Source organism: Marmota marmota, unplaced genomic scaffold (genome assembly GCF_001458135.2).
Source record: "Marmota marmota marmota unplaced genomic scaffold, marMar, whole genome shotgun sequence".
Classification (NCBI taxonomy): domain Eukaryota; kingdom Metazoa; phylum Chordata; class Mammalia; order Rodentia; family Sciuridae; genus Marmota; species Marmota marmota.
In genome coordinates, this window is record NW_026000229.1 from 28,089,288 (window position 1) to 28,115,098 (window position 25,811).

General features: G+C 38.1%; 1 protein-coding gene and 1 long non-coding RNA gene across 4 annotated transcripts in view; one reads left to right on the forward strand and one right to left on the reverse strand.

Moving 5' to 3' along the window:
• Tmod2 (tropomodulin 2) overlaps positions 1 to 25,811 on the reverse strand; it is a 53,064-nt gene that overhangs the window by 7,962 nt on the left and 19,291 nt on the right. For 2 of the 3 annotated variants that reach the window (XM_048793610.1, XM_015480653.2), the window contains 5 exons: positions 21,765 to 21,851; positions 17,981 to 18,111; positions 15,603 to 15,710; positions 8,424 to 8,567; positions 2,347 to 2,491 (listed from right to left, as the gene is read on the reverse strand). In XM_048793610.1, the coding sequence (XP_048649567.1) occupies positions 2,347 to 2,491; positions 8,424 to 8,567; positions 15,603 to 15,710; positions 17,981 to 18,111; positions 21,765 to 21,851 (615 nt within the window). The remainder of the gene's footprint in view (positions 1 to 2,346; positions 2,492 to 8,423; positions 8,568 to 15,602; positions 15,711 to 17,980; positions 18,112 to 21,764; positions 21,852 to 25,811) is intronic. The other variant, XM_048793612.1, reaches the window with a different exon arrangement.
• LOC125613375 lies at positions 19,504 to 25,590 on the forward strand. Its single transcript, XR_007343947.1, has 3 exons — positions 19,504 to 19,661; positions 24,748 to 24,752; positions 25,578 to 25,590. It is a non-coding gene; the product is annotated as an uncharacterized LOC125613375 (long non-coding RNA).

Genomic DNA, 25,811 nt, shown 5'->3' on the forward strand with positions numbered 1-25,811 from the left:
ACAAGAGAAAAGCTTAACAAGACAAATTGAAGGAAGGGATATTTCTTAAATTTCAGACAAACATAATTAATCTCACAAAACAGCAATCTCACATACGTGAGGATACCAATTATCTTAAACTTCAATATTTAATTGACCATGGTAATAAATGGAAATGATAAAATAATCTAGTATCTGGAGAAATTTACATTTAAATAAAGCTATATCTGATAGTTAGGAACTTGAGTATTAGAACTTTCTCATCATTGTAGAATACAGAAAAGACCTGTGAAACTGTGAACTTCTAAATATTTTCATGGTCATTTATCCTAGACACACCTTCTCAACTTCTGTACAACTCAATCATTGATTGGCTTTAACAAACTTCCTAGGTTAATGCAATCACAGTCCATGAATTGTGACTGTGGCTTGAAGACCAGGTTTCTGCAAATAGTAATCCCATTCTAAACCTCATCAAAGTAAAAACTCCTAAGTATCAACTTTTGAAAAAGATGTGATCCAAACAGTAAGCAAATTTAAGAGTTTAAGCTTCCCTTTAACTGGTACTTGGGATCAACGAAGTTGCCCAGACTGCCTGATTTCCAGTTTCTGCAACCCTCTTATTCCCCTGTCACCTTCTCATCAGCAGGTTCCTCTAGTTGCAGGCAAGTGGGCTCCCCAAAGCTTCCTGGATTTTGTAAAATGGTGTCCAGGCTGAGGTCCTGCCCTAACTCACCACTTCAAGTAGCCCAGTCTATAAGGAAGGAATTAGAAAAAGCTGTTGTCCACAGTCACTACTCTTGGATTCAGGATCACCTCTCCATTTACTTAACACCTTGTTTTGCCTGTTTTTCTGTGGTTACTATGTTGTTCAGATGTGGACCCAATGTGCTTTCCTAGACACCTTTGGAGTGCTGCCTCTACTCTTTTTCAAAGCCCCTTGCTGGGCTGCCTGTTAGCCTCACCCTGTGAACCCCACAGGTAAGCATGGCCCTATATGTGACCTGCCTCTTGATACCATATACCTTGGCTGCATTGCAGGGTCTTGGCTAAGCACGGGCAGGCACCTGGACACTAAGTTTTACTTGACCCTTCCTATTCTAACCTTTAGCTTCTATCTTCCCCACAATCCAAATCCTCTTCAGGACCAGAAAAACTACACTTGGAGGAACACCTTGCCCAGTTCCTCTGTCCAAGGTCTTGCATACTGTTCCTGAACCTTAATCTGGGGACTGAAACCTGTTGTCAGCTGACTCATTGCTTGCCAAGTGGACTGTCTGCTCCTAGATGTTCTCTCTCTTTTTTTTTTTTTAGAGAGAGAATTTTTTTTAATATTTATTTTTCAGTTTTTCTGCGGACACAACATCTTTGTTTGTATGTGGTGCTAAGGATCGAACCCGGGCAGCACGCATGCCAGGCGAGCGAGCTACCGCTTGAGCCACATCCCCAGCCCCCTAGATGTTCTTTTGCTATGTTGCTCCAGGTGGCTGTGTTGTCCCCATACTATACCTTCCCAATCTGTTCCATTCTTCTGTGCTGTTTTTTTTTTTTTTTTTTTTTTTTTGGTACCAGGGTTTGAATACAGAGGTAATAACCACTGAGCCACATCCCCGGCCCTTATTTATATTTTATTTAGAGACAGGGTCTTGCTGAGTTGCTAGGGTCTTGCTAAGTTGCTGAGGCTGGCTTTGAACTTGTGATCCTCCTGCCTCAACCTCCTGAGCCAGTAGGATTACAGGTGTGCGCTACTGTACATCAGGCTTCTGTGCTGTATTTAACCAGGACATGCCTCACCTCTTCTTAACAGAAGAAATGTTATGTATCCTCAACAAGATTAAAGATGAGCTAACTGAAAAAGCTACTTCCGAGTTTAACTGTCATAACGTACCTCCATTAGTTTATTTCGCATGTAAAGTACTGAAGTATCAGACATACCTATATCACATATAAATATGTGAAGAAAGAGCAATCATAAGTAGTGAGAATTTCCATGTCTTTGTGTCGATTTTTTGATTCAGATAACAGAACATAATCCATATGTGAGAAGTAGGTAAAGGAAAAAGAAAAAATTAAAGTAAAAAGAAGACAGTAAAGGAAAGGCATAGAAACAAAGGAAATGAAGCAAGAGTCAAAGTCAGTTTGGAAAAAAGAACAAACAGCTCTTTTTGAAAGAATGCTATGTTGACACTTTAACACTCCAGGGGCCACGAGGACGTCTAAGACCATGTAACCATGTGCCTCGGGTGAAGAACTAAGTGACACCAAGGCCAATGGGATGGTATCTGTGTCAGGGGGCATCAGAGGTGGAAAAGTGAATGTTCAGCAGGATCTTCCTACTGTCACCAGTGCATATCACGGCTGCATTACCCAGGTCATTATTCTTTGTGATGGCAGCTGCCACTCTTGTCCGTGGCCCTTGCTTGGTAAACTGGTATCCAAACTTGAGGATCCTTGAATTTTCTTCCAGCATCTGGGCAATTTCCATCTCTACAGCTGTTCCCAACTGCTGCCTCTGGTTGCAGGTGCATACACACACACACACACACACACAGGATGACCAAAAAGGAAAAGGAAATTGTTAATGCACAGGAAAGATATGTGGCTACTTGGACAAAAATTCTAAGAAGCCAAAGTCTCAAATTCAAAAGGGACAGTGTCATTGGAGATGTGTCCTCCCATATAGTCATTTGAGTCCTGCTCCTTGTTTAGAAGAAAAATCCAAACAGATGAACCTGCTGGTGTCCTAAAAAAATTAAGACAACCATTCATTAAGAAACAGGTGATTCAAGAGGTACAGTTAAAGCAAAACTAATATTTGGGGCTTCTAAGTCATCCCAGTATCAAAAGAATTTAAACTTTTTTTTTTTTTTTTTTTTTGCTGTTGCAAAGATCTGTGAGTGCTAGGTAAGCACTATAGCATGGAGATACAATTGTACTTTGTTTTGAGACAGGGTCTTGCTAAGTTGACCAGTCTGGCCTTGACCTTGTGATCCTTCTGCCTCAGGTTCTTGAGCAACTGGAATTACACCTGACCACTGTTTTTTCTTCTTCTTTGTGAAACTGTCTTACAACAATCAATCCAATCACTGTATTTTCTATTCTAGGATCCATATCCAAAAATCATTAAAGATCAACAACCAATCTGCCATTCTCTCAAAAGTTTCAGTTGGAGATCCCAAAGGGGCTTTACTGTGGTTTGAACCATGTGCAGGATCAGATGAATTATCAAACACTGAAGTTACTGGGCTACAGAAAAATCTCTAAGTAAACTTGGGAGCAAGAGGGGTTTTTGTTTGTTTGTTTTTAAGTTGAGACATGAATAATGAAAAAGCGCAGAAGTTTTTTTTTTTTTTTTAATTGGAGCATGTGGATATAGAAATTAAAAATTAAATTAAGGAATATAGTATATATTTTTTCACAGTATAATCATTAAACTTTAAAAAAATGAAAAGTACAGGTTTGTTCAGAAAAAGCAAACAAGAAGTATATAAAAACCACTTCCTGTAACTTGCTCCTTCCCCACGTGTAGTTTTCTCAACATTTTCTGTGCATTTATATATCCACACACAGGTACATCCATGCTTTTTTCACATAAGTCAATTAGAGTAGTTTATGTTTCTGAAACATGTGTTTATTTTCCATTCAACATTAATCTTTTCATGTTGGTAAATAAACATTTACCTCACCCTTATAAAGAGGTGCACAGCATTCCACTGTAGGGATGGGTCAATGAGCTAGCCAGGCCCCCACTGACTGAAGGTCACCGTGCATTCCACTCCCACTGTTACAAGCAACACCGCTGTGAACTTCCCTGTGCACACAGTATATCTGGGGGTATTTCTGCAACTCTGCCTGTAGGGCAAGTTATAGCTGGGTCCAAGGGTAAGCATATTTCAAATTCTGATATATTACTCAATTATCCTCAAAGGTTATGATAATTTTTATTTCTGCCAACAGTACATGAAAGTTACTGGTTTTCCTCTCTTAGCCAAATTATCCATTTTTAAAAACCTTGACCAATTTGGTGAAAAATTATACTTAACTTGCCCCCCCCCTTTTTTTTTTTGGTATGAGGGCTTGAACCCAGGGACACTTTACCACTGAGCTACATCTTCACACCTTTATATTTTCAGACAGGGTCTTGCTAAGTTGCTTAGGACCTCATTAAATTGCTGAGGCTGGCTTTGAACTTTTGATCCTCCTGCCTCAGTCTCCCAATCACTGAAGTCACTGGGATTACAGGTGTGTGCCACCATACCCAGCCCACTTGCATTTCTCAACTTTAATTTACATTTCTTGAATTATGAATAAGAACAATCATTTTCTTATGCATTTGTATTTCTCTTTTGGGGGGAACTACCCATATATGTCACTTGCCCATTTTGCTGCCGACTTTTTTTTTTAAAGTGACACATAAGTTTCTCATATATTAGGAAATTAGCCCTTTTTCAAATGTACTGGAAACACATTGTTTGGTTTGTTTTTAGATTTTCTTTTTGATTACTATAAAACCTTTTTTCTATTTTCAAAATTGAATTTATCAGCCTCCAGATTTTGTCACATTATCTCTATTCTCCTAATTTAGAATAGGAGAATTATCCTATTCTATTTGTGTTATGATTTCATATATTTAAATATTTATTTCATTCTAAATTAATTTTGGTATAAGATTGAAGAGACCCAACTTTATTTTGTTCCAACTGGTGCTACCATCTTTTTCATCATTCTTCCCTGATTTGAAATACTGACACATGACTGCAAAAATTTCAGTTGTACTCAATTTCTGGAATCTATTCTATTGCTTTGCCATTATAATTTATATTTAAAAAAATATATACCTTTTAAATTTGGGAGATGTAAGTATGAATTAGATGAAGGAGAAAAGTTAGTGGGAGAACTTCTGAGTCCAGACAAAATTTGGGGGGGGGTATTGGGGAGCGAACCTAGGGTTGTTCCACCACTAAGTTATACCCCAAACTCTTTTTATTTTTATTTTTTATTTATTTTGAGGCAGAGTCTCATCAAGTTGCCAAGGCCAGCCCCAAACTTTTAATCCTCATGCCTGGTTTCAATCCCCAGTACCAAAAAAAAAAGAGAGAGAGAGAGAGAGAGAAAGAGAGAGAGGGAGAGAGAGAGACAGACAGACAGACAGACAGACACTGACCTCTAAGTTTCAGGAGAACTTCAGCTCACAACACAGGTTAGAGGAGTGGATTCTATCAAGGATTAATGCCTGCCTCACTGGAACTATAGGCATGCACTACCTTACCCAGCTACTTAATTTGAAGTCTTTTGTGTTACATTATCCCAGAACAAAAAATGGACATTAAAATTTCTTAAAACATGGATATTTTTCTTTTCATAGTTTATCACTAAATACAAAGAAAAAAATGAAAGTTTGTGCATACATGTTTTCAAAATACTTTTTTAGCAATTACCCATCTGTTTCTTCAATATGCACCACTGTTTGTTCTTCTCAGTGGGAGCACATGACTAGATGATTATGTATTTACCTGGAGCCTGGCCACAGCAGCCCTCCCCAGAGGAGGGTTCTCAGCAGGCCTCATTTTTGTGCAGCTGCCTTTTGCTGTGATGCTAAATTGATCTCAGCTGCTAGTTCTCCTTAGGAAACGAGAAATTATTATTTTTAAAAAAATTGTTTTAGTTGTAGATGGACAGAATGTCTTTATTTTACTTGTTTATTTTTATGTGGTGCTAAGAATCGAACTCAGTGCCTCACACATGCTAGGCAAGTGTTCTGCCACTGAGCTACAGCTCCAGCCCTTAGAAATTTTATTTCAAATCCAAAAACTTATTTCATATCCTTCATGAGGAGAAAACTGAGGTTACTTCTAAAAGTCTATGAGTCAATGAACAAAATTTATACAAGTTTTGACTCTAAATTTCCTTATTCTTCTAGTAAAGCAAATAATTTTTCCAGTTCCTCGAGGAAATCTTAATTCTCCTTCTTGTCACAAACATATAAAAAGAAGCCATTTAAAACCAGGCATTAGTGACACACGTATAATCCCAGTTTCTCAGGAGGCTGAGGTAGGAGGATTGCAAGTTCAAAGCCAGCCTTAACAACTTAGCCAGATCTGTCTCAAAATAAAAAGGGCTGGGGGAAAAGCTCAACGGTAAAGTGCTGCTGGATTCAATCCCTAGTACCTAGGATAAGAAACAGAGAGGTAGACACAGGGAGATGAGTGAAGAGAAGGGAGAGAGGGGAAACATTTCAGAAGCACAATGGAGGGCTAAAGCTAAAGAATTGCTCAAACACATTCCTGGATGGCTGGGGAGAGGTAATGAGGCTGAGTTAGAGGGAATTAAGAGACAAGGTTCAGAATTCATATTTCAAGGTCTTCTTCTTCCCTCAACCTCCACCTTGAAGGTACTAGGGACTGAACCTGGTGCCTTTTATATGCTAGGCAAGTGCTCTATCACTGAATTATATCTCTACCCCTGTTAAAATTTTTCATTTTGAGGCAGGGTCTTCCAAAATTGCCCAGCTGGCCTCCAATTTGTAATCCTTCTTCCTCAGACTTCCAAGCAGCTGAGATTATAGTTGTGGGTTACTATGCCCAGTGTCAGGGTCTTCTTAAGCATTAGAAAAACCCTTCAAATTTTCAGGATTCCAGCTCATCCACTGGGGTAGTATTGCGAGATTTAGCAAATGAAAATACAAGACAATGGCTAAATATGATTTTTAGATAATGAATAACATTTTATTAGAAAGATGTCTCAAATATTTCCTGGATAATCCTTTTACTAGAAATTATATATTATGTACCTGAAAGTCAAATTGAATTGTATTTTATGTAGTAACCTTAACTAAGTGGTATCATGCCAGAAACTAGAAACAGAGTATGACATTATTACAGATATAGGGTTTCACAGTGTCCTAAACCAGGACAGAAAGTTAAATATACTTTGGAACAAGGTATCTATCTCTGTGTTAAATCCTGTGGAAATACTTCCTAAGAGCCTACTTCTTCCTGATATGAGTCTATTCCACAAATATCCCTGAGTTATCACTTCTTTTCAGTCACTTCACATTTTGGTTTCTGTAGTTTCCCAGTTCTGGATGCTTTTTCTTAATTTATTAGCAGCTGGACACACATGAGGATACACAGCACTGAGCTTCCTTTGGGTGTGTGGGGCCATGTGTGGCACATTTCCAGGATGCTCTCAAGCCACACCTCTGCGTTTAGGAGAGTGGTTTTGGTGGGGCATCCCTTCTAGGAGGGCAGGAGCCAAGAAGCTGCTATCTCTTGGTGATTGCCCTGATCCCCTGGCAATAGGCCTCAGGAGGAATCCAGAGTCAGAGGGTCTGCACTGAAACAACGTGCTTGACCCAGTTAGCAAAGACAGAGAGTAAAGCTTTCATGGGAACTGACAGGGGTCTCCAGGCTTAGGCAATAGTCTTGGGTGATCACTCAGATTCACTGAATCCCCATCGCAGACACTTCCCTTTGGCCAAAGGACAAGGGCACAGCATCAAGCCTGAGAGCTGAGGGTTGCTACCGGCAGGCAGGAGTAAGCTGAGCCAGCAGAGCCAACTTAAAGGCCTATAGGCTGATGCCCAGGAAAAGGTCTCCAAGGTCCAGGCAGTGGTGGCTCCAGGGAAAAGCAGTTTGCTCTGGCTGATTTGGGGACCCTGAGAAAAAGCATGGCAGAGTTGAGACTGTGATCATGCTGTAGGCCAGGCCTGCTATATTAAGCCAGACCATCTTTTAGAATCCTGATTCCTTTAAACAGGCTCTAACTCCAGCACCAGACTGAGGGAGCTCAGGTCTGCTCTTTCAGCTCTGGCAGCCTCCAGCCAAGGACAAGAGACCTGAGCAGGGTCACCCTGCATTCTCCTTCTAGCCATAGTTCCAGTGAGAAGCAAAAGCAATGCTGGGACAGCACTGGGCTGAGGTCCATACTAAAAGCCAGGTGTGGGGGCACATGCCTGTAATCCCAGTGACTTGGAGGGTGAGGTGGGAGGATTGTGAGTTCAAAGCTAGCCTTAGCAATTTAGGGATGCCCTAGGTAAATCAATAAGACCCTGTCTCCAAATGAAAAATAAAAAGGGCTGGGGATGTGGCTCAGTGATTAAGCAACCCTGTATTCAATCCCTGGTACCAAATAAGTAAATAAAAATAAAAAAAGGTGACAATGAGATGGCTGAACAAAGTAGCCGTCAACACCCCTGCCACTACCACCTGGCTTTCTCCTCTGCTGCCTGCCTAGCCAGGGCAGGAGAGTGCCATGTCTCAGGCTGCTTCACTGTGCAATGTTTAATTAGTAACATTCTGCCACACACCCTTTACAAGCCTACAGCTGACAAAACTTACAGGAAAGCCAGAACACCAACTGAGTCCCATAGAAAACTTGTCTTTTTAACTCACTCTCTCCTCTCACCTTGCACCTGTGAGTTAGCTCTGCCCGCCCTGCATTACCTGGTTGTCGATCTTGATCTCTGTCAAGGTGTCATTTTCTCTCAGTGCCTCCACCAGGGCCAGGATCCCAGTTCCAGTGATAAAATTGGATTCTATGTTTAGACTTTTCAAGGTCTTGTTTACTTTCAGCATATCTGCAAAAGCCTTATTATGCAAAAACAAATAACCATTAGGGTCTCTCAAGATGCAGATATTTTTGTAGCACTTAAAGAAAACCTTAATTAAGTCATACTTTCACCCTCAAGTAAAAAGATACTAATTTAAAACAGCAATGAAAATAATTGAGTCCACAGTCGAGGCTATGTGGATGTCTTTTTTTGAGAAATGTGTATTCACATTTGTCTGTTTTTAAAGTTGATTATTTTTTGGCTATTGAGTTTGAGTTTCTTACATTCTGGACATTAATTCCTTGTCAGATAAATACTTTGCAAATATTTTCTCTCATTCTGTAGGGTGACTTTTACTCGGTTGACTGTTTCCTTTGCTGTACAGAAGTTTTTGGTTTGATGTAATCCTGTTGTCTACTTTTGGTTTTGTTACCTGTACTTTGAAGCATTATCTAAAAGTCTCTGTCCCACTCCTGGATGTGTATCCAAAGGAAAGGGAGTAAGTATGTTGAAGAGCTAGCAGCACTGTCTATTGCAGATCTATTGCAGCACTACTCCCAAAAGCCAAGATATGGAAACAACCTAAGAATCCATCAATGCATGAATGAATACAGAAAATGTATATATATACGATGGAATATTATTCATCCATAAATAAGAATAAATCCCTATCATTTGTGGCAACATAAATGAGCTTCAAGGACATTATGTTAAGTGAAATAAGCTAGCACAGAAAGACAAATGCCTGAAGTCCTCACTCGTATTTGAAAGCTAAAAAAGTTAATCTCATGATGTAGAGAATAGAATAATGGTTGCCAGAGGGTGGAAGATGGAGAGAGGTTGTTTACCATGAACAAAATTATAGTTAGAAGGAAGAAGTGAGTTTCAATGTTCTGTCACAGGAGGGTAATAACTATAGCTAATAATTTATTGTATATTTAAAATTAGTTAGAAGCCAGGCGCTGTGGCTGTATAGAATCCCAGCAGCTCAGGATGCTGAGGCAGGATGCTGAGGATCAATCATGAGGTCAAAGCCAGCCTCAGCAAAAGCAGGGCACTAAGCAACTCAGTGCGACCCAGTTTCTAAATAAAACACAAAATGGGGCTGGGGATATAGTTCAGTGGTCGAGTGCCCCTGAGTTCAATCCCTGGTACCAAATAAGTAAATAAAAATAAAAAAAGAAGAGCCAGGAGTAATGGTGCATGCCTCTAATCCCAACTACTGAGGAGTCCAAGACAGGAGGATTGTAAGTTTGAGGCCAGCCTCAGTAACTCTGAGAGACCCTGTCTCAAAAAAAAAAAAAAAAAAAAGGACTAACAATGTAGCTCAGTGGTAAAGTGCCCCTGGGTTCAATCCCCAGTACCAAATAAAATAAAATGATTAATAGACTTTAAATATTCCTAACATAAGGAAATGATAAATGTTTGAGGTTGTAGATTGCTGATTACCTTGATTTGCTCATTACATATTGTACATATGTATAAATATGTCACATTTACCTCATAAATATACAAAATCATCATGCATCAATAAAAATTTTAAATGGCCATTATCTTTTTTTAAAAATATATTTTTTTAAATTTTTACATTGATACAATATCTTTTTTTATTTTTATTTTTATGTGGTACTGAGGATGGAACCCAGGGTCTCTCACATGCGAGGCGAGTGCTCTACCACTGAGCCATAACCTCAGCCCCAAAATGGCCATTATCTTGAAGAATCGCTAAAATACAGAAAATAGAAAAATTGGTGGAGAAAATAGCACAAAAAATAATAATAGAATCAGCTTCGTCTTTATCATATATTATATATTGTTCCCTGAGATACCAGAGGAAAGCCCCATTTGGAGTGTTTCATTAAAGAACTGCCTTCAGAACAGATGGAAAAGCTGGAGCAGATGGAAAGCACACCGCCCTCCCTGCGGCTTCCCTGAAGAAGAGCAGCTGCCAGCATGACTGCCAATGGCAGATCTCCTGAAAAGAGTCATGACCTGGGACAAAAGCAAGACAGAGGTCTGGGATTGCAGCTCAGCCGTAGAGTGCTTGCCTAGGCACCTGTGGGGCACTGGGTTCCATCCTCAATACCACATAAAAATAAATAAAGTAAGTTATTATGTCCGTCTACAACTAACTAACTATAAAATATATATGTATTTACAAGTAACTAACAAACTATATAATATATGTGTATTTGTGTGTATATATATGTATATACATATACAAGAACAAAAGTGAGACAGAAACTGAGGTATCTCCAGACCTTCATACCAGATGCAGTATAGGAAGCAGGGGCAAGATAGCTATGTCAGGAATGAAAGGCACTGAATGTACCTCTCCCAGAATGCAGTTCTCTTAACTAACAATTACAGGGGCCTCCCAGGCTGTATCACACACTAGGAGAAGTTTTCCAGCCAATTCACCTACCTGCTGAAAAAACGCATTCACTCATTCATTCATTCTTCATTCACTCATCTGTCAGGTTTCTACTGTGTTGCTCCCTCCAGCAGTAGAGAAGACAAAAATATATGTCCTCAGGGAGCTTATCATTGAGCAGGAAGATCAATAAGTTAATAAATAAAATAAATAGCTTGAAAGATGGTGAGACAGATGGTAAAACAAAAAGAGGGCTCCCTTTTAAGGGAAGAATCTATTGGTGGAATAGATCTACTCAACTGCAGAAAAAATAATCCCACTTTATATAAAACAACCTTGTTCTATATTCCCAAATATGACTGGGCAATCAATAATTGCCAGACATGATGGGAAAGTCAACATCATGAAAGAGAAAAGCCAACTGAATGAACAGGATAACCCACCATAGAGTGAAGAAAAATCAATGTAAAATTTTAAATTATTACTATCCACTTCTCCTTCCTCCTCCCCACTGGGAAAAGAAAAGGCATTGCCTACATAAAATAGGTACTGGCTATTACATTGTTAAAAAAAAAAAGAGGAATGAGAATGTATTTTGAAAATAAAAAATACCATATTGAAATAAAAGGAAGTAATAGATACCCAGAATTTTAAAAATATGCATGGATAAAGACCAAGTTGGTAAGGTAGAAGACAAAGCTAATATTTCTAAGGATGTAGAGTAAGAAATACAAAGAAAGAAAATATGAATAAAATGTTAAGAGATATGAAGGGAAGATGCCAGAGGTTTCACATTCACCTAAGAGGAGTTCTAAAAGGTTAAAAAAAAAAAAAAAGAAGACTACTATAGAAAGGAAAAAATTGTCAAATAATTAATGGAAAAATTTCCCCAGAGCTGAAGAAAGTCATGAGTCTCTTTCCGAAAGAAATCACTAGATGCTCAGAAGAATGAACACAAGGCCTGTGGGAATAGAGATTTATATTTACAAAGTCATATAATTGGAAGTGCTAGTAGGTTTTTAATTTTTGGAATCTACCTATATAAAAACTTGTGTGTCTATATATATGTAGATGGATAAAAAATTTTTTTTAATTTTTATTGTTGGTTGCTCAAAACATTACATAGTTCTTGATATACCATATTTCACACTTTGATTCAAGTGGGTTATGAACTCCCATTTTTACAGGATAAAATTTTATAAGGCTCAAATGTGTGAAAATAATGGGAAGAGCTACAGTTTGGAGGTACAAGAGGAAGGAAAGAATGGAAAACAAGAGTGAAAAAATTAAAAAAAAAAAAGAAAACAAGAGTGAGTACAGATTGCCCTCAGCTTTTACAATAATAAAAAATTACCCAAGATGATGAGTAAAAATATAAATTTCTGCATACTACTGGCTTTCCACCTTGACTGTATGTTAGAATGATCTGGGAGCTTTAAAGTGAATCATGTGCAGACAGGATTAACAACCACTTTAAAGTTATAAAGACAACAACTAGAAGAATGAAAAATTGCTAAGGGGATTGCTTCTAGGGAGTAGAACAATGAAGTTCTAAACTATTTTAATTGTTTTTATTGCAGAAAAGATGAGAAGAAGGAGGGGGAGAAGGAATTCAACATGGAAGTTGAAAAGGGTTTCTCATCCTTGGCATCACTGACATTTGGGGGTGGAGAACTCTTTGTTGTGGGAGGTGAGCCTGTGTCCTGCAAGATGTTTAGGAGTATCTCTGGCCTGAGATCCATTAAATTCCAATAGCACTCCTCCCAGTCATGACAACCAAAATCTCCAGACACTGCCAAGTGTCCCCTGGAGGGCAAAAGAACTCTTGGGTCGAGAACCACTGGAGTAGAAGAATAATCCTGTATTAGACAATTGCTTGAACTGCAAAGAAAGCTCCAGGATTTGGACTGACAGTATGGCACACTATATGACTTTAAGAATCTTTACTCAGTACTCAACTTTTAATTGAAATTAAACGTACACATTTTAATCAGAACACCAGAGGGGAATATATTAAGCCTTTCCTTTTGGACACTCAAGCTTTGGGATTTACTTTCAGCTTTAGAATAACAAAATGTCAGAGCAATTAGTCCTTTACAAAAAGTTGCAGGACCTCATGGCAAGCAGCCAGAATCTTGCCGATTTCTTTTAAACTCCAGAAAACACTTTTCTCATACTGAATAAAATAGAGGAGACCCAGCCAAACAACCCTGGGCTGTAGGCCCAAGTTCACTTTAGTTCAGCAAATATTTGAGAATCAATTACATGTACTAGGAATAATAATGTTAGTAAAACAAAGACCAGACTTCTTAAATGATACATAAATAATTTGAGTAGAAATACATTTTTAAAGAAAAGGTTTTGTTTTCTGTACTTTACAGGATTGTATCAAAATCCAATTTTCTAAGTTGCCCAAATGGTAGCCATGAGAAACATGTAGCTATTGAGTTCTTAAAAATGGGCTAATCCTATAACCACCATATGACTCAGTTATACCACTCCTTGGTATTTATCCTAAGGAATTAAAGTCATTGTACTATAGTGATACATGCATACCAATGTTTATAGCAGCATAATTCACAAGAGTCAAAGTCTGGAACCTACCCAGGTGTCCATAATGAATGAATGAATAAGGGAAATGTGGTCTATATACACAAAGAAATTTTATTCAGCCATAAAGAAAAATGAAATTATATCACTTGCAGAAAAATGGATAAAACTTGAGAACATTATGGTAAGTGAAATAAGCCAAACACATAAGGTCAAGAGTTGGATGTTTTTTTCTCATAAATGGCAGCTAGAGAGGAAAAACGAAAAGAAGGTGGGGAGAGGGGACCAAAAAAATCATGAAAATCAAAGGGAGATCAGTATAGGAGAGGCATCAAGAAGTAGGAGGAGAGAGGGAGAGGGGAAGTGCTGGGGAGTGATAATTGGCCAAATTATAGTTATATTGTGTGAATGTATGAATATGAAACAACAAATCCCATCATTATGTACAACTATAATGTACCAATAAAAATGTGGAAAAACAAAGTACGTAATACAAAGATAAAGTACCTTAGGAAAAAAAAAACGTAAACCACAATAAAATAAAACATATTCAAAAGTATATTTTAAGTAAAATATTAGAATTAATTTAACCTATTTATATATTTTTAATTATAGGTGGACACAATATCTTTATTTTACTTTTATGTGGTGCTGAGGATCAAACCCAGTGCCTCACATATGCTAGGCGAGCGCTCTACCTCTGAGCCACAATCCCAGGCCCCAATAATACCAACATTTTATACATATTTGGGTCTTCTCTTTTTGTTGGAATCTAACAAGGGCAAATTCTATTCATATCCCTATAATGCTATCAATATGGCCATATGGAAGTATTTGGGCCATGGTGAATTGAACTTGATTACAGGTGACTTACATTTACATCCTGGGTTGACCACATACTGTATAATCTTAAATTACTCAACCTTTGTGAGCCTTAGTTGCCTCACCTGTAAAATGGGACTAATGTCATTTCTCATACACATAGCTGGTCTATATTAACAACAATCCTAAAAGTGCCTTGTTGAATCTATATTTGAAACTTAAATAGAAAAGTCTTTTTAAAAATTTTCTCTTATTTTACTACCTATTTATTTATTTATGGGTACTGGGGATTGAACCTAGGGACACTTAATACTGAGCTACATCCCCAGCCCTTTTAATTTTTTTTTTAATTTTGAGATAGGGTCTCCCTAAATTGCTAACTGGCCTCAAACTTGTGATCTTCTTGCCTCAACCTCTTGAGCTACTGGGAGCCACTGCCCAGTTAGAAGAGTCTCTTGAAATTCTTGGCTTCAGGGTTCAGTCATAATAATTTGAAGATCTCTGTTCCCTGTAGGGGTAATGAACCAATTTTCAACCTACAGAAAAGTTCTTCCCTGACAAGTGCATAACTGTAAGATGAATCATCTGGGACCAGCTAGATGTGGCCACAGAAGGTTTCTCTTAACATTAATAGAATTATTCTTCACAATTGTGTGGTGTTACCTGCTTCTGGATAAATATGAATTCACCTGATCCTATCAGCAAACCTCAACTATTTGAAGAAACTACGTTCAAGAGAAGTACTACAGGAAGAATAATAATGATAACTAGTAGTATTTACTTGAGTTAAGGGACTTCTGAAGTACCTAAAATGCATAGAAGGAATAGGAATTTTGATTGTTGTTTTTCATATTTTTGTCAACAGAATGTAAAAAAAGTGTGTCTCTGCATTTGGTTGTTTAAAATACTGTGGTAACATGTTAATCCATTTAAAAAATTAAAAGGAAATACACTTCAACATTTTTTTATATGTGCCAAGTTCCTGCAGGAGTTTGGAGCAGGATCCAAAGGATTCAACAAAAAGTTAATATGGAAGAAAAAGTTTCAGAAAATTTGTACTAAGTACAGAACAAACCCTAAAAATTTATTTAGCTAAATGCCAAACTTACTTTGATTTTTGAGTAAAACTAACGAGATTCTAATGTTAATTCAAACTGCTTCACAGTTGGGTTATGAAGTTTTACCCTCATTTAACTTTAATTCCACTTACTAACTATGCACAATTTAAATTTACCATATCTAAAAAATTGTATATTAATTAAAAACAAATTAAAAAGTTTCAAGTGAATTAAAAATTCATGTTATATTTCTAAGAATTTTACTCACAATGGCCACAGGGTCATTGCTGCGGGTTGCAGCCAGGCTGAACTTCTTTACATGAGTGTTGGTCTCCAGAGCCTTTGCAAATTCCTTCAAGGTTGGAATCGGAATGTTCTAAAACAGAGAAGAAATTGCTAGCTGACAGATAAACCATTCTACAACACACTACCCTCAAGTTAAAGTCCTACAACTTCTTTTGTTTTGGTGCAGAGATTGAATCAGGGCCTTGTGCTAAGGACATATTCTATTTCTGAACTAAACTCCTAGCACCCCCTACAACTTGTAAATACCATTTATGTTTCTTAAACTGTCATTATTATTTTAAATACCATGTATGTGTTTAGATAGCTAGATAACACTTGAAAAGAGGTTCATGACCCATTCTTAGGCAACCAGCTATCCTGAGCCCATAGCACCACTTAAGAGTCCAATAAGGGAATCTAGTGCATTCTGGCATTCTCTTTTCTCTAACCAAGGAATTATACACATACCATGCTTGGTCGTTATTTCTTGTGTTCTCTATAGCCTAGGCAGATGGCCTTATTTGCCCATCTTTTAATATATCATGGTCTGTCTCTCCTCCATATCTTTAGATGTGGTTTCCTTTTGCCAGAAAATTCCTTTTGTCTTTTTCTCTGATTAAATTCTACTCATCTTTTAAAATCCAACCGAAATACCTCCTCCTTTGTTTATTGGCTTTCCTAGGCAGCATTAAAATTTTCCTTCCCTACAATTCCATACGTTTGGGGGCTTAACACATCGTGTTTTAATTGTTTCATGTTTTTCTACTAATATAAGTTTTTCAGAGTAAAGACTAAATCTTACTTGTCTTTATACTCTTTCATACAGCACTTAGCACAGTACTAACTACTGGGGAGGGAGGTGATATGAGGTGTAGCTAGCAGTGAACAAGTCCTGGCTGCACTGTAGATGTGTGACCTTAGCAACTTAAGCTCATTAAGTCTCACTGAGGATTAAATGACATAATAAATTTCAAGTATTTAGCAAGAGGTATGGCATGCAGTCAATACTCAATAAAGGTGCTGTTATTATTAAATGCCAGGAATTGGCCAAATACCTTAAGCAATGTTTAGACACATAACATGCCTTCCCCTCCCTTTGAGAGCAGAATAACTTTTTGCCAAATAGAATAAAATGGAAGTGACAATTTGTGACTTCAGAGACCAGGTTGTAAAAGGTATTAGGGCTTTCTCTTTGCTCTTTCATTCTTGGATCACTTTTTTGGGGGGAAGCCAGCAGTCATGGTGTGAGGACACTCAGGCAGCCCTAATGTGGATATTGAGGCCTCCTGTAAAACATGTGGTGTGCCATCTTGGAAATGGATCCTTCTGTATCATCAGGCCTTCAGATTGGAGTCTGGCTAAGAGTTTCACTGTAGCCTCAGTTCAAACCCTGAGTCAACTACTCTTCTGTGTCATTCTCACATTTTTTACCTCACATCTGTGTGAGATAGGAGCTTGAGATGTAGCTCAGTGCTGTAGAACTTGCCTACCATGAGTTCGATTCCCAGAACTGGGGGGAAAACACAACTGTATGAAATAATAAATGTTTGTTGTTTGAAGCCTTTGAGTCTCAGAGTAATTTGTTATTCAGCAATAGATATAACTAATGCACCATGTTTAACTGAGTACTATGATTCTTTTCAAATAATTCTAGAAATTGCTTTTTTAAAAAAATCCACTTTTATGCCAAATGTCCTCCTTGATATAAGGAGAGCAACTAAGAACAGAGTAGGGAGGAAGAGCATGAGAAGAAGATTAACATTAAACAGGGACGAGAGGTGGGAGGGAAAGGGAGAGAGAAGGGAAATTGCATGGAAATGGAAGGAGACCCTCATGGTTATACAAAATTATATACAAGAGGAAGTGAGGGGAAAGGGAAAAAAAAAACAAGGGGGAGAAATGAATTACAGTAGATGGGGTAGAGAGAGAAGATGGGAGGGGAGGGGAGGGGATGGGGGATAGTAGAGGATAGGAAAGGCAGCAGAATACAACAGACACTAGTATGGCAATATGTAAAACAGTGGATGTGTAACCAATGTGATTCTGCAATCTGTATACGGGGTAAAAATGGGAGTTCATAACCCACTTGAATCAAAGTGTGAAATATGATATGTCAAGAACTATGTAATGTTTTGAACAACCAACAATAAAAATTAAAAAAAAATAGTCTAAGAAAGCAGAAAAAATAAAAAAAATTAAAAGACAAAAAAAATCCACTTTTTTTGCATAGGATATCTTGCCTCAAAATCAGTGATAACAAAGGCCAGTAAATGGGTATTAAAAGCAGGCCACCAGTCATCTCCAATAAGTTTTCTGACCTCATGATAAATCAGGTGGCTGATGACGATGATAATGAAATACCTTGATGTTGTTGAGGTTGACTTCTTGTAGGCTGGGATCATTGGCTTTCATCTGTTGCAGACTGACTTCCACATTTGTGGGATTGGGTGGTTCCTCAAATATTGGCTTGACCTTTTCACCTTTGACCACATCTAAAACACAAGTTTTGATTTAAAAGAGAAAATGTAAAGTCTCTCCTAAAAATAGAGATGACTTCCTCCCAAAATGGTAGTTCTTCCATGTGCTCTGATTCTAATAATACTGTAATATCAATGACAGTAGGCTTATTCTCAAGCATGGAAGTGACATAGCTCTGAGTTAAAGTTTGGAAGATTGGTACTTCTCAACCACAATGAGAAGTCTCATGCTGGGAGTGGTGGTGAACACCTGTAATCCCAGTGATTCAGAAGGCTGAGGCAGGAGGATTGCAAGTTCAAGGTCAGCCTCACAATTTAGCAAGACTCTCAATAACTTAGTGAGACCCTGCCTCAAAATAAAAAAATAAAAAGGATGGGGGATGTAATTCAGTGATAAAGTGCCCAGTAACCCCCCCCCAAAAAAAAAAGGAGAGAGAGAGAGAGAGAGAGAGAGAGAAGTCTGAGTGGATAACACTGCATGGACTTTTAAGTATGGAAGGCTCTATAAGCAAACTTCAACCGTCAAGATACTTGTGGGCAGTTACTGCTGCTCATATGTACTACTTTCAGACTATTATCACTAGACCACAGATTTGAGATGCAAAAAAAATATCATAATGAGTCTCTTCATTTTCCAAATCTTATTTATTTTGGTGGGGGGGGGGAGTGGCTAGGGATTGAACCTATGACCTCACTCATAACTAAGCATGTTTTCTACCATTGAGCTAACCCTCCAAGCCTGCACTTCCTGAATCTTAATACTCCTTTGGGCTCTTGATCATACTCCACCCTCTTCTGATTTCTGTTTTAGAATTTTAGGTTTGAGGAAGATATGAAAAGACAAAGGAATGGAAAAGAAGAATGGAAGCTTTCTCAAAAGCAAATGATAGAAAATTATATATATATATATGTGTGTGTGTGTGTGTGTGTGTTTATATACACACACAAAGGGTTAATATTCTAATATAGACGGAGCTTCTACATATCGGTAATACAACCTAATTAAAGATGGACAAATTGATACATTGAGAAGAATCTGTCACTCAAATTATGTCATTTGCAGGAAAATAAATGAAACTTGAGAAGAGGTATGCTGCTCAATTATGTTAAGCAAAATAAGCCAAACCCAGAAAGTCATGGGTCACAGGTTTTCTCTCATGTGGAAGCTAGAGAGAAAAAAGGAAAGGAAAGGTGGGGTGCCGCAGTCTGGCTGGGCACAAAATAACCGAGCCACCACACAGCCTTGTAGGTTCAAAACAGGAACTCCTTTATTCTCCTCACTTCCGCGAACACCACGCACGCACAGGGCCTTCTCCTGGGACACACCACACACCAACCGGAAATCCTTCCTCTGGCACTTCCCCAACCAATGGGAACTCTCCGGGAATCCCCGGGAGAACTCCAAAGTAGCAGGCCCAGGTAGACAGCAGGGGTCTAATATTACAATTGAATACACAGCTTAACATAACCATTATCATCTCAATGGCTTGCAGGTGTCACCTCTCAACCACTCTGTTCTGGCAAAAATGCCATGAGTCATTCTGACTTGGCTATGGCCCTCAGCAGTGGGGCACATCTCATGAAAATTGAAGGGAGATCAGTAGAGGAAGGGGAGCAGGGGGAGGATGGAGGAGAGGGAAAGGAGAAATACTGGGCAATGATAATGGCCAAATTATATCATTATATCATGATCATGTAACAAGAAGTCATTGGTGTATAATTATAATACACCAATAAAAATATGGGAAAAATAAATAAAAAAGGCAAAAAAAGAAACTGTCACTCAACCAAGAAACATAAAAAATAATTAAACTCCAAAATTAAAAATGAGGTACTACTTCATTAGTAAAAAACTAAAAAATGGTAAGATTTAGAGTGGCAACAATGTGTGTACATGGGGGAAGTATCCTTATATCTTATTGGTGAGAATGTAAATTTATGCAAATATTTTTTGGAGAGTAATTTGATATTACATATCAAAATTTAAATTTGCATACTATACAACCTAGCAATTTTATATCTAGAAGTCTAACCTACAGAAGAAGAGAGCATAAATACATAGATATACATGCAGGAATATTTATTGATAAATTATTTGTGATAGCAAAATCTGATAAACAAAATGTTAATCAGTGTGAAAATGTTAAATTTAGCAATAATAATCTAACAGGATGCTATCTATTCATTACAAGAATGAAATAAACATACACGTACTGTTAAGAGATCACATTTTGAAAAGAAGTCAATGATACTTGTTTGTGTGTGTGTGTTTGTGTGTGTGTGTGTGTGTGTGTGTATCAACTCAGAAGATCATGTACTGGATTGCTAATAGCAAGCATGTTAGAATGCTACCCTTTGATAATGAAGCTTAAAAAGATGAGCCTTTCATATCTATAAATACATAAGAAACCAGAAGGCTGGGAATATGACTCAGTGGTAGGGTGTTTGCCTAGTATGCATGAGGACCTGTGTTCCATCCCCAGCAGCCCACACAAAAATAAATAAATAAAAATAACGATTTCCATTTCTTAAAATGAACAAACAAACAAACAAACAAACAACAACAACAACAAAACAGAAAAAAACAGCCAGGTATGATAGCACATGCCTGTAATCCCAGCAATTTGGGAAGCTAAGGCAGGAGGATTGCAAGTATGAGAACAGCCTCAGCAACTTAGTGAGACTCTTGTTTCTAAATAAAAAATAAAAAGGACTGGGGTTGTAGCTCAATAGTAAAGTACCCCTCATTCAATCCCTGGCATAGGAGAGAGAGAAACAGGAAAGGGAGAAAGAGAGGGAGGGAAACAAAATCTGAAAAAAATAAAATAAAAAGGAAAAGAAAAAAGGATATTGCTCATTGTCAGGCTAAATTACCCATGATAAATGCTAGTTCATAAATATGTTACTGACTAGAAGGCATCTCCCAAAGTGCCATCAGTGGGAATAAAATATAATTAATCCAAGCAAAGCTATGATATGCTGTGAGTTTTCACAGCACCTGGATCACACTGTACAAAGATTGCCTGATTAGGGGTCCATCCCTACTCTGCACAGATAAGTTCCTTTGGGTAGGAATCATTTTTAATTTGTATCTAAGCCTAGAACACTCTGGACATAAGGTAGGTATTTAGGTGACTGATGAATGAGTAACTGAGAGAGTTTAATTAACTGTACACTTCTCCAGGAAACACTGAAATAGAAGACAGTGGACTGGAACTTCTCTGGGCCAAGAAGTCCTCACCAGCATGTCCTTCACGCTCTCTGGAGGAAGGAGGTACTCAAATTCTAATGCAAGCATCCATTATTGAGACAAAAAGACACTTGAACAGAGAAGAGAACTTTGTCATGTTACCATCATCGATTAAAACACCCTTAGGAACATGAAACTTCACCTTCAGTGCTGGCTATGTAACCTTTTTTTTTTTTTTTTTTTTAAACCAACAATTTTCTCTTTTTACTGAACAGACCTACTAAGAAAGTGTGCTCTGGGCAAAATACACAGGCTAGTACCAGTTACACTGCCAGACAGAGCTCCTCTCATCAGCTTATCTGTGATGAATGACTGTACAGAGTCTGATGATCCTTGTGAAATGACACAGTGCCTTCCTCCTACCCAGCAACGTGTGAGGTTCCGAAGCCTCATGGACCCCAATCCCACATCCACTCACTTCTTACAGGCCCCTTGCCACCTTTGTCGTTGGTTGTTTCTTCATCAAACTTTGGATTGTTCAGCAAATTGTGTACTCCAAGGACAGCTAAAAACAAAGACAACAATGAATGAGCATTAAGTTTGGAGAAGCACGTTAGGATATTCATGGTGTTAATTTGCTCCTTGAAGAACAGTTCTTTAGATCATGAAGATAAGTCTCTAGGTTCCCTTTACTTGCACAGTGTGTGGTATATGTAAAGTGCTAAAGAAACTTATTTTAAAAACCCTCCTTCCAAGACTACCAGCGAGCTTAAATGTCTTTCTATATCTAAATGTGTAAAATCATTTCGGGTCTGAGAAACAATGGTCTACTTATGTTCCCCAACCACTAAATAACTGTTTGGATCGTACCCTAGTTAAGTAGACTCAACCATTCTGTTTTCTATCTGCAAAATGAGAATGTGGGACTGAGTCTCAGGATTTTGAAGCTCTAATATTATATAGATTATTGCATATATCTTTCCAGAGGCAAAACCAAAAAGATAGAGACTCTCTTTTAGCATAAACCTCCCTGTCTCTCAGTGCTAAAAGAAGTTGTTCTTTCCCCACCTTCAATCAGCATCTCCGGGTAGGACATAAAAGTGACACCAGCAATAAAAGGTCAGTTAAGCATTCTGATGTTAGTTTCCTGTATTACACAGAACTTGCACTAGGAGGCAGCACACTATGCAGGAAGCCACCCTGGGGCAGATGAGTGAGGCAGGCCGAAGCTAGTGAAATTACAAGAGAGAAGCAGAAGAGTGCCTGAGATTCTCATCAGTCATACTGTAAGCTACAAAGGAGGGAGGCGGCCAGCACAGCACACGGAAGGGCAAATGGTTAGCACCAACAAGAATAAGAACTACGGGCTGGGGTATGGCTTGGTGGTGGAGCATTAAGCTTTGAGCTCAATCCCTAACACTGTAAAAAAAGAAAAAGGGAAAAAAAAGTGAAAATTGGAAGCAAATAAATAAATAAATATAGTTAAAGGGACTCCAGAGCAGTCAGAGTTTGAGTCCTAACTCTGTCACATACTGTGTGACTTGGGAAGTTACTAAATACCTATTTTCTCATCTCTAAAATAGAGATAATGATTATACTTTATCTATTATAAGGATTACATGACTTCCTCTTATGTGTCAGTCACTGCTCTACATGCTTTGCAAATTCTTGCTAAATAAATAAATAATTTGTTACCATGGCTCTGGCATTGTCTTAGGGAGATGTCCTTTTAGTAAATACAACCCACTGAGACCATACAACAAACACTCCTTCTTGCTCTAGCCCTATACTCACCAAGGAACTTCTACTTATAATTTGTGTCCCATTTCCAAATTTTATTTATTTAGTGATTAAGAGATGAGTTTTCAGGGTTGAGTGTGTAAGAGTGCTTGTCTAGCATGTGTGAAGCCCTGGGTTCAAAACCTAGAGCCAGGAAAAAAAAAAAAAGATGGAGTCTCACTATGTTGTCTGGCTAGCTCTGAACTCCTGGGCTCCAGTGATCCTATTGTTTCAGCCTCCCTAGCAGTTGGGACTACAGGTGCTCACCAACACACCCAGTAGAAGTTTTAATTTTTGTTTTAGCTGTTTCCTATCAATCTGGCTAACAGGTCAGTTCTCATCACCCTACTCTAATCTGACCACTTCTATGTATACTAACAAAATCAAATCTCTAGAACAGCAGGACTGAGAACTAGATTCTGGGCACTGACCACATGAGATATGGCCAAGAACGGGAGGCAAAGTCTTCAGAGATCTTCTGACCTTTCCTTCCTGCTCTGTATCTGCCACAATAATATGGGCAATGCACTAACACTCTTTCTTATCTAAACTTGACTGTTTGTCAGTCCATACACTCATGGAGCTGCTATTAGTCTTCTGGAAGATTTACCCAAGAGAAGATGCTGCCAACCACCCAGCCAGGCTTCCTCTTGAGTTCCTGGGGAGCATGTGATGATGGACCAAGGCTGAGTCAGGATAAACAGGGACAGTTGTCTATGTGGATAATCTCTCTGGTTTTACTGTATGGATTTCAGGATCTAGAATCTTCCGAATGATTGGTGTTTTTCCCTTTCTCCTTTCTCAGGCATTTTCTGGGAATAGAAGTCCTGCCCTATATTCTCCCTTTGGGCAATTCCAGTAGAGACTATGAGACAACCCTTAGGAGGAGCAGTAACCATGATAGGATTTCTCCATAGTAACCACAGGGCTAAGACGAGCAGTTACTGCAAAGCACCTTCTTCACCAGGAAATGCAGGTGCCTCATCTTCTGTATGGACCTCTGAGGGGTTCACAGTGATGACCTTTGTATCAACAGCTGACATCATCACAGAAGAAATGAAAATGTGGCTGAGATGGTGGCATGTATTAAAGAAAGGCATAGCTGGCTCTGCTGGGAGGAAGATTATTATTATATATGTCTTCTACAAGAATAAAAATAATTCTTGCAGTGGACTGTTTATTTAATTAACTTTTAAATTTGTTTTAATTAGTTATACATGACAGTAGAATGCATTTATACACTTTGATATATCATACATAGATGGGATATAATTTTTCATTTTTCTGAGTGTACATGTTGCAGATCATATTGGTCATATTGTCACATATATACATAAAGTAATAATGTCTGTTTCATTCTACTATGTTTTCTATCCCCACATTACTTCTCTTCCCCTCCCTTCACTTCTCTCTAACCTAATCTAAGGTAACACTATTCTTCTCTAGTGCCCTCTACCTCATTGTGAATTAGCATCTGTATATTAGAGAAAACATTCGGCCTTTGGTTTTTTGGGATTGGCTTATTTTGCTTAGCATGATAATCTCCAACTCCATCCATTTACTGGCAACTGTCATAATTTCACTCTTCCTTAAAGCTGAGTAATATTCCATTGAGTACATATACCACATTTTCTTTATCTATTCATCTATTGAAGGACGCTTAGGTTGGTTCCATAGTTTAGCTATTGTGAATTGAGCTGCTATGATCATTGATGTGGCTGCATTACTGTGTTATGCTGATTTGAAGTCCTTTGGGTATAAACCAAGCAGTGGGATATCTGGGTCAAATGGTGGTTCCATTCCCAGTTTTCTGAGGAATCTCCATACTGCTTTCCATAGTGGTTGCACCAATTTGCAGTACCACAAGTGTACCTTTTTCCCCACATCCTCATCAACATTTATTGTTTCCTGTATTCTTGATGATTGCCATTCTGAGTGAGAAGAAATCTTAGAGTAGTTTTGATTTGCATTTCTCTAATTGCTAGATATGTCACTTTTTCATATATTTGTTGGTCGATTGTATTTCTTCTTCTGTGAAGTGTCTGTTCAGTTCCTATGTCCATTTATTGATTGAGTTACTTATTTTGGGGGGTTCAGTTTTTGAGTTCTTTATATATGCCAAAGATTAATGCTTTATCAGAGGTGCATGTGGTAAAGATTTTCTCCCAATCTGTAGGCTCTCTCCTCACGTTATTGTTTCTTTGCCAAGAATAATCTTTTTAATTTGAATCCATCCCACTTATTGATTCTTGATTTTACTTCTTGTGCTTTAGGGGTCTTGTTAAGAAAGTCAATCCTAGGCCAACATGGTGAAGACTTGGGTCTATTTTTTCTTCTATTAGGCACAGGGTCTCTGTTCTAGTGCCTAAGTCTTTGAGCCACTTTGAGTTGATTTTTTGGTGGACTGATTTTCAAGGTACCTTGCCCTAATAACACTGTGTGTGTGTGTGTGTGTGTGTGTGTATACACATTTGGAGGAGACTTAATGTACAAAAATGTTAGTATATGCAAGAAATCTTTCATTTTAATTTTTCATTGTTTTTAAAGAGACAGGGTCTTGTTGTGCTGTGCAGGTTGGCATAGCTCCTGAGCTCAAGTGATCCTCCTACTCAGCCTCCTACAGCAGAAAATCTTTCTGAAATGGGAAAGGGTATAGGTAATTGGAGTGAAAGATTTACTTTCCATTATATTTCTTTTATACTATTTGAGCTTTTACTGTCTGCATGTAAAATCAATTAAAATAATA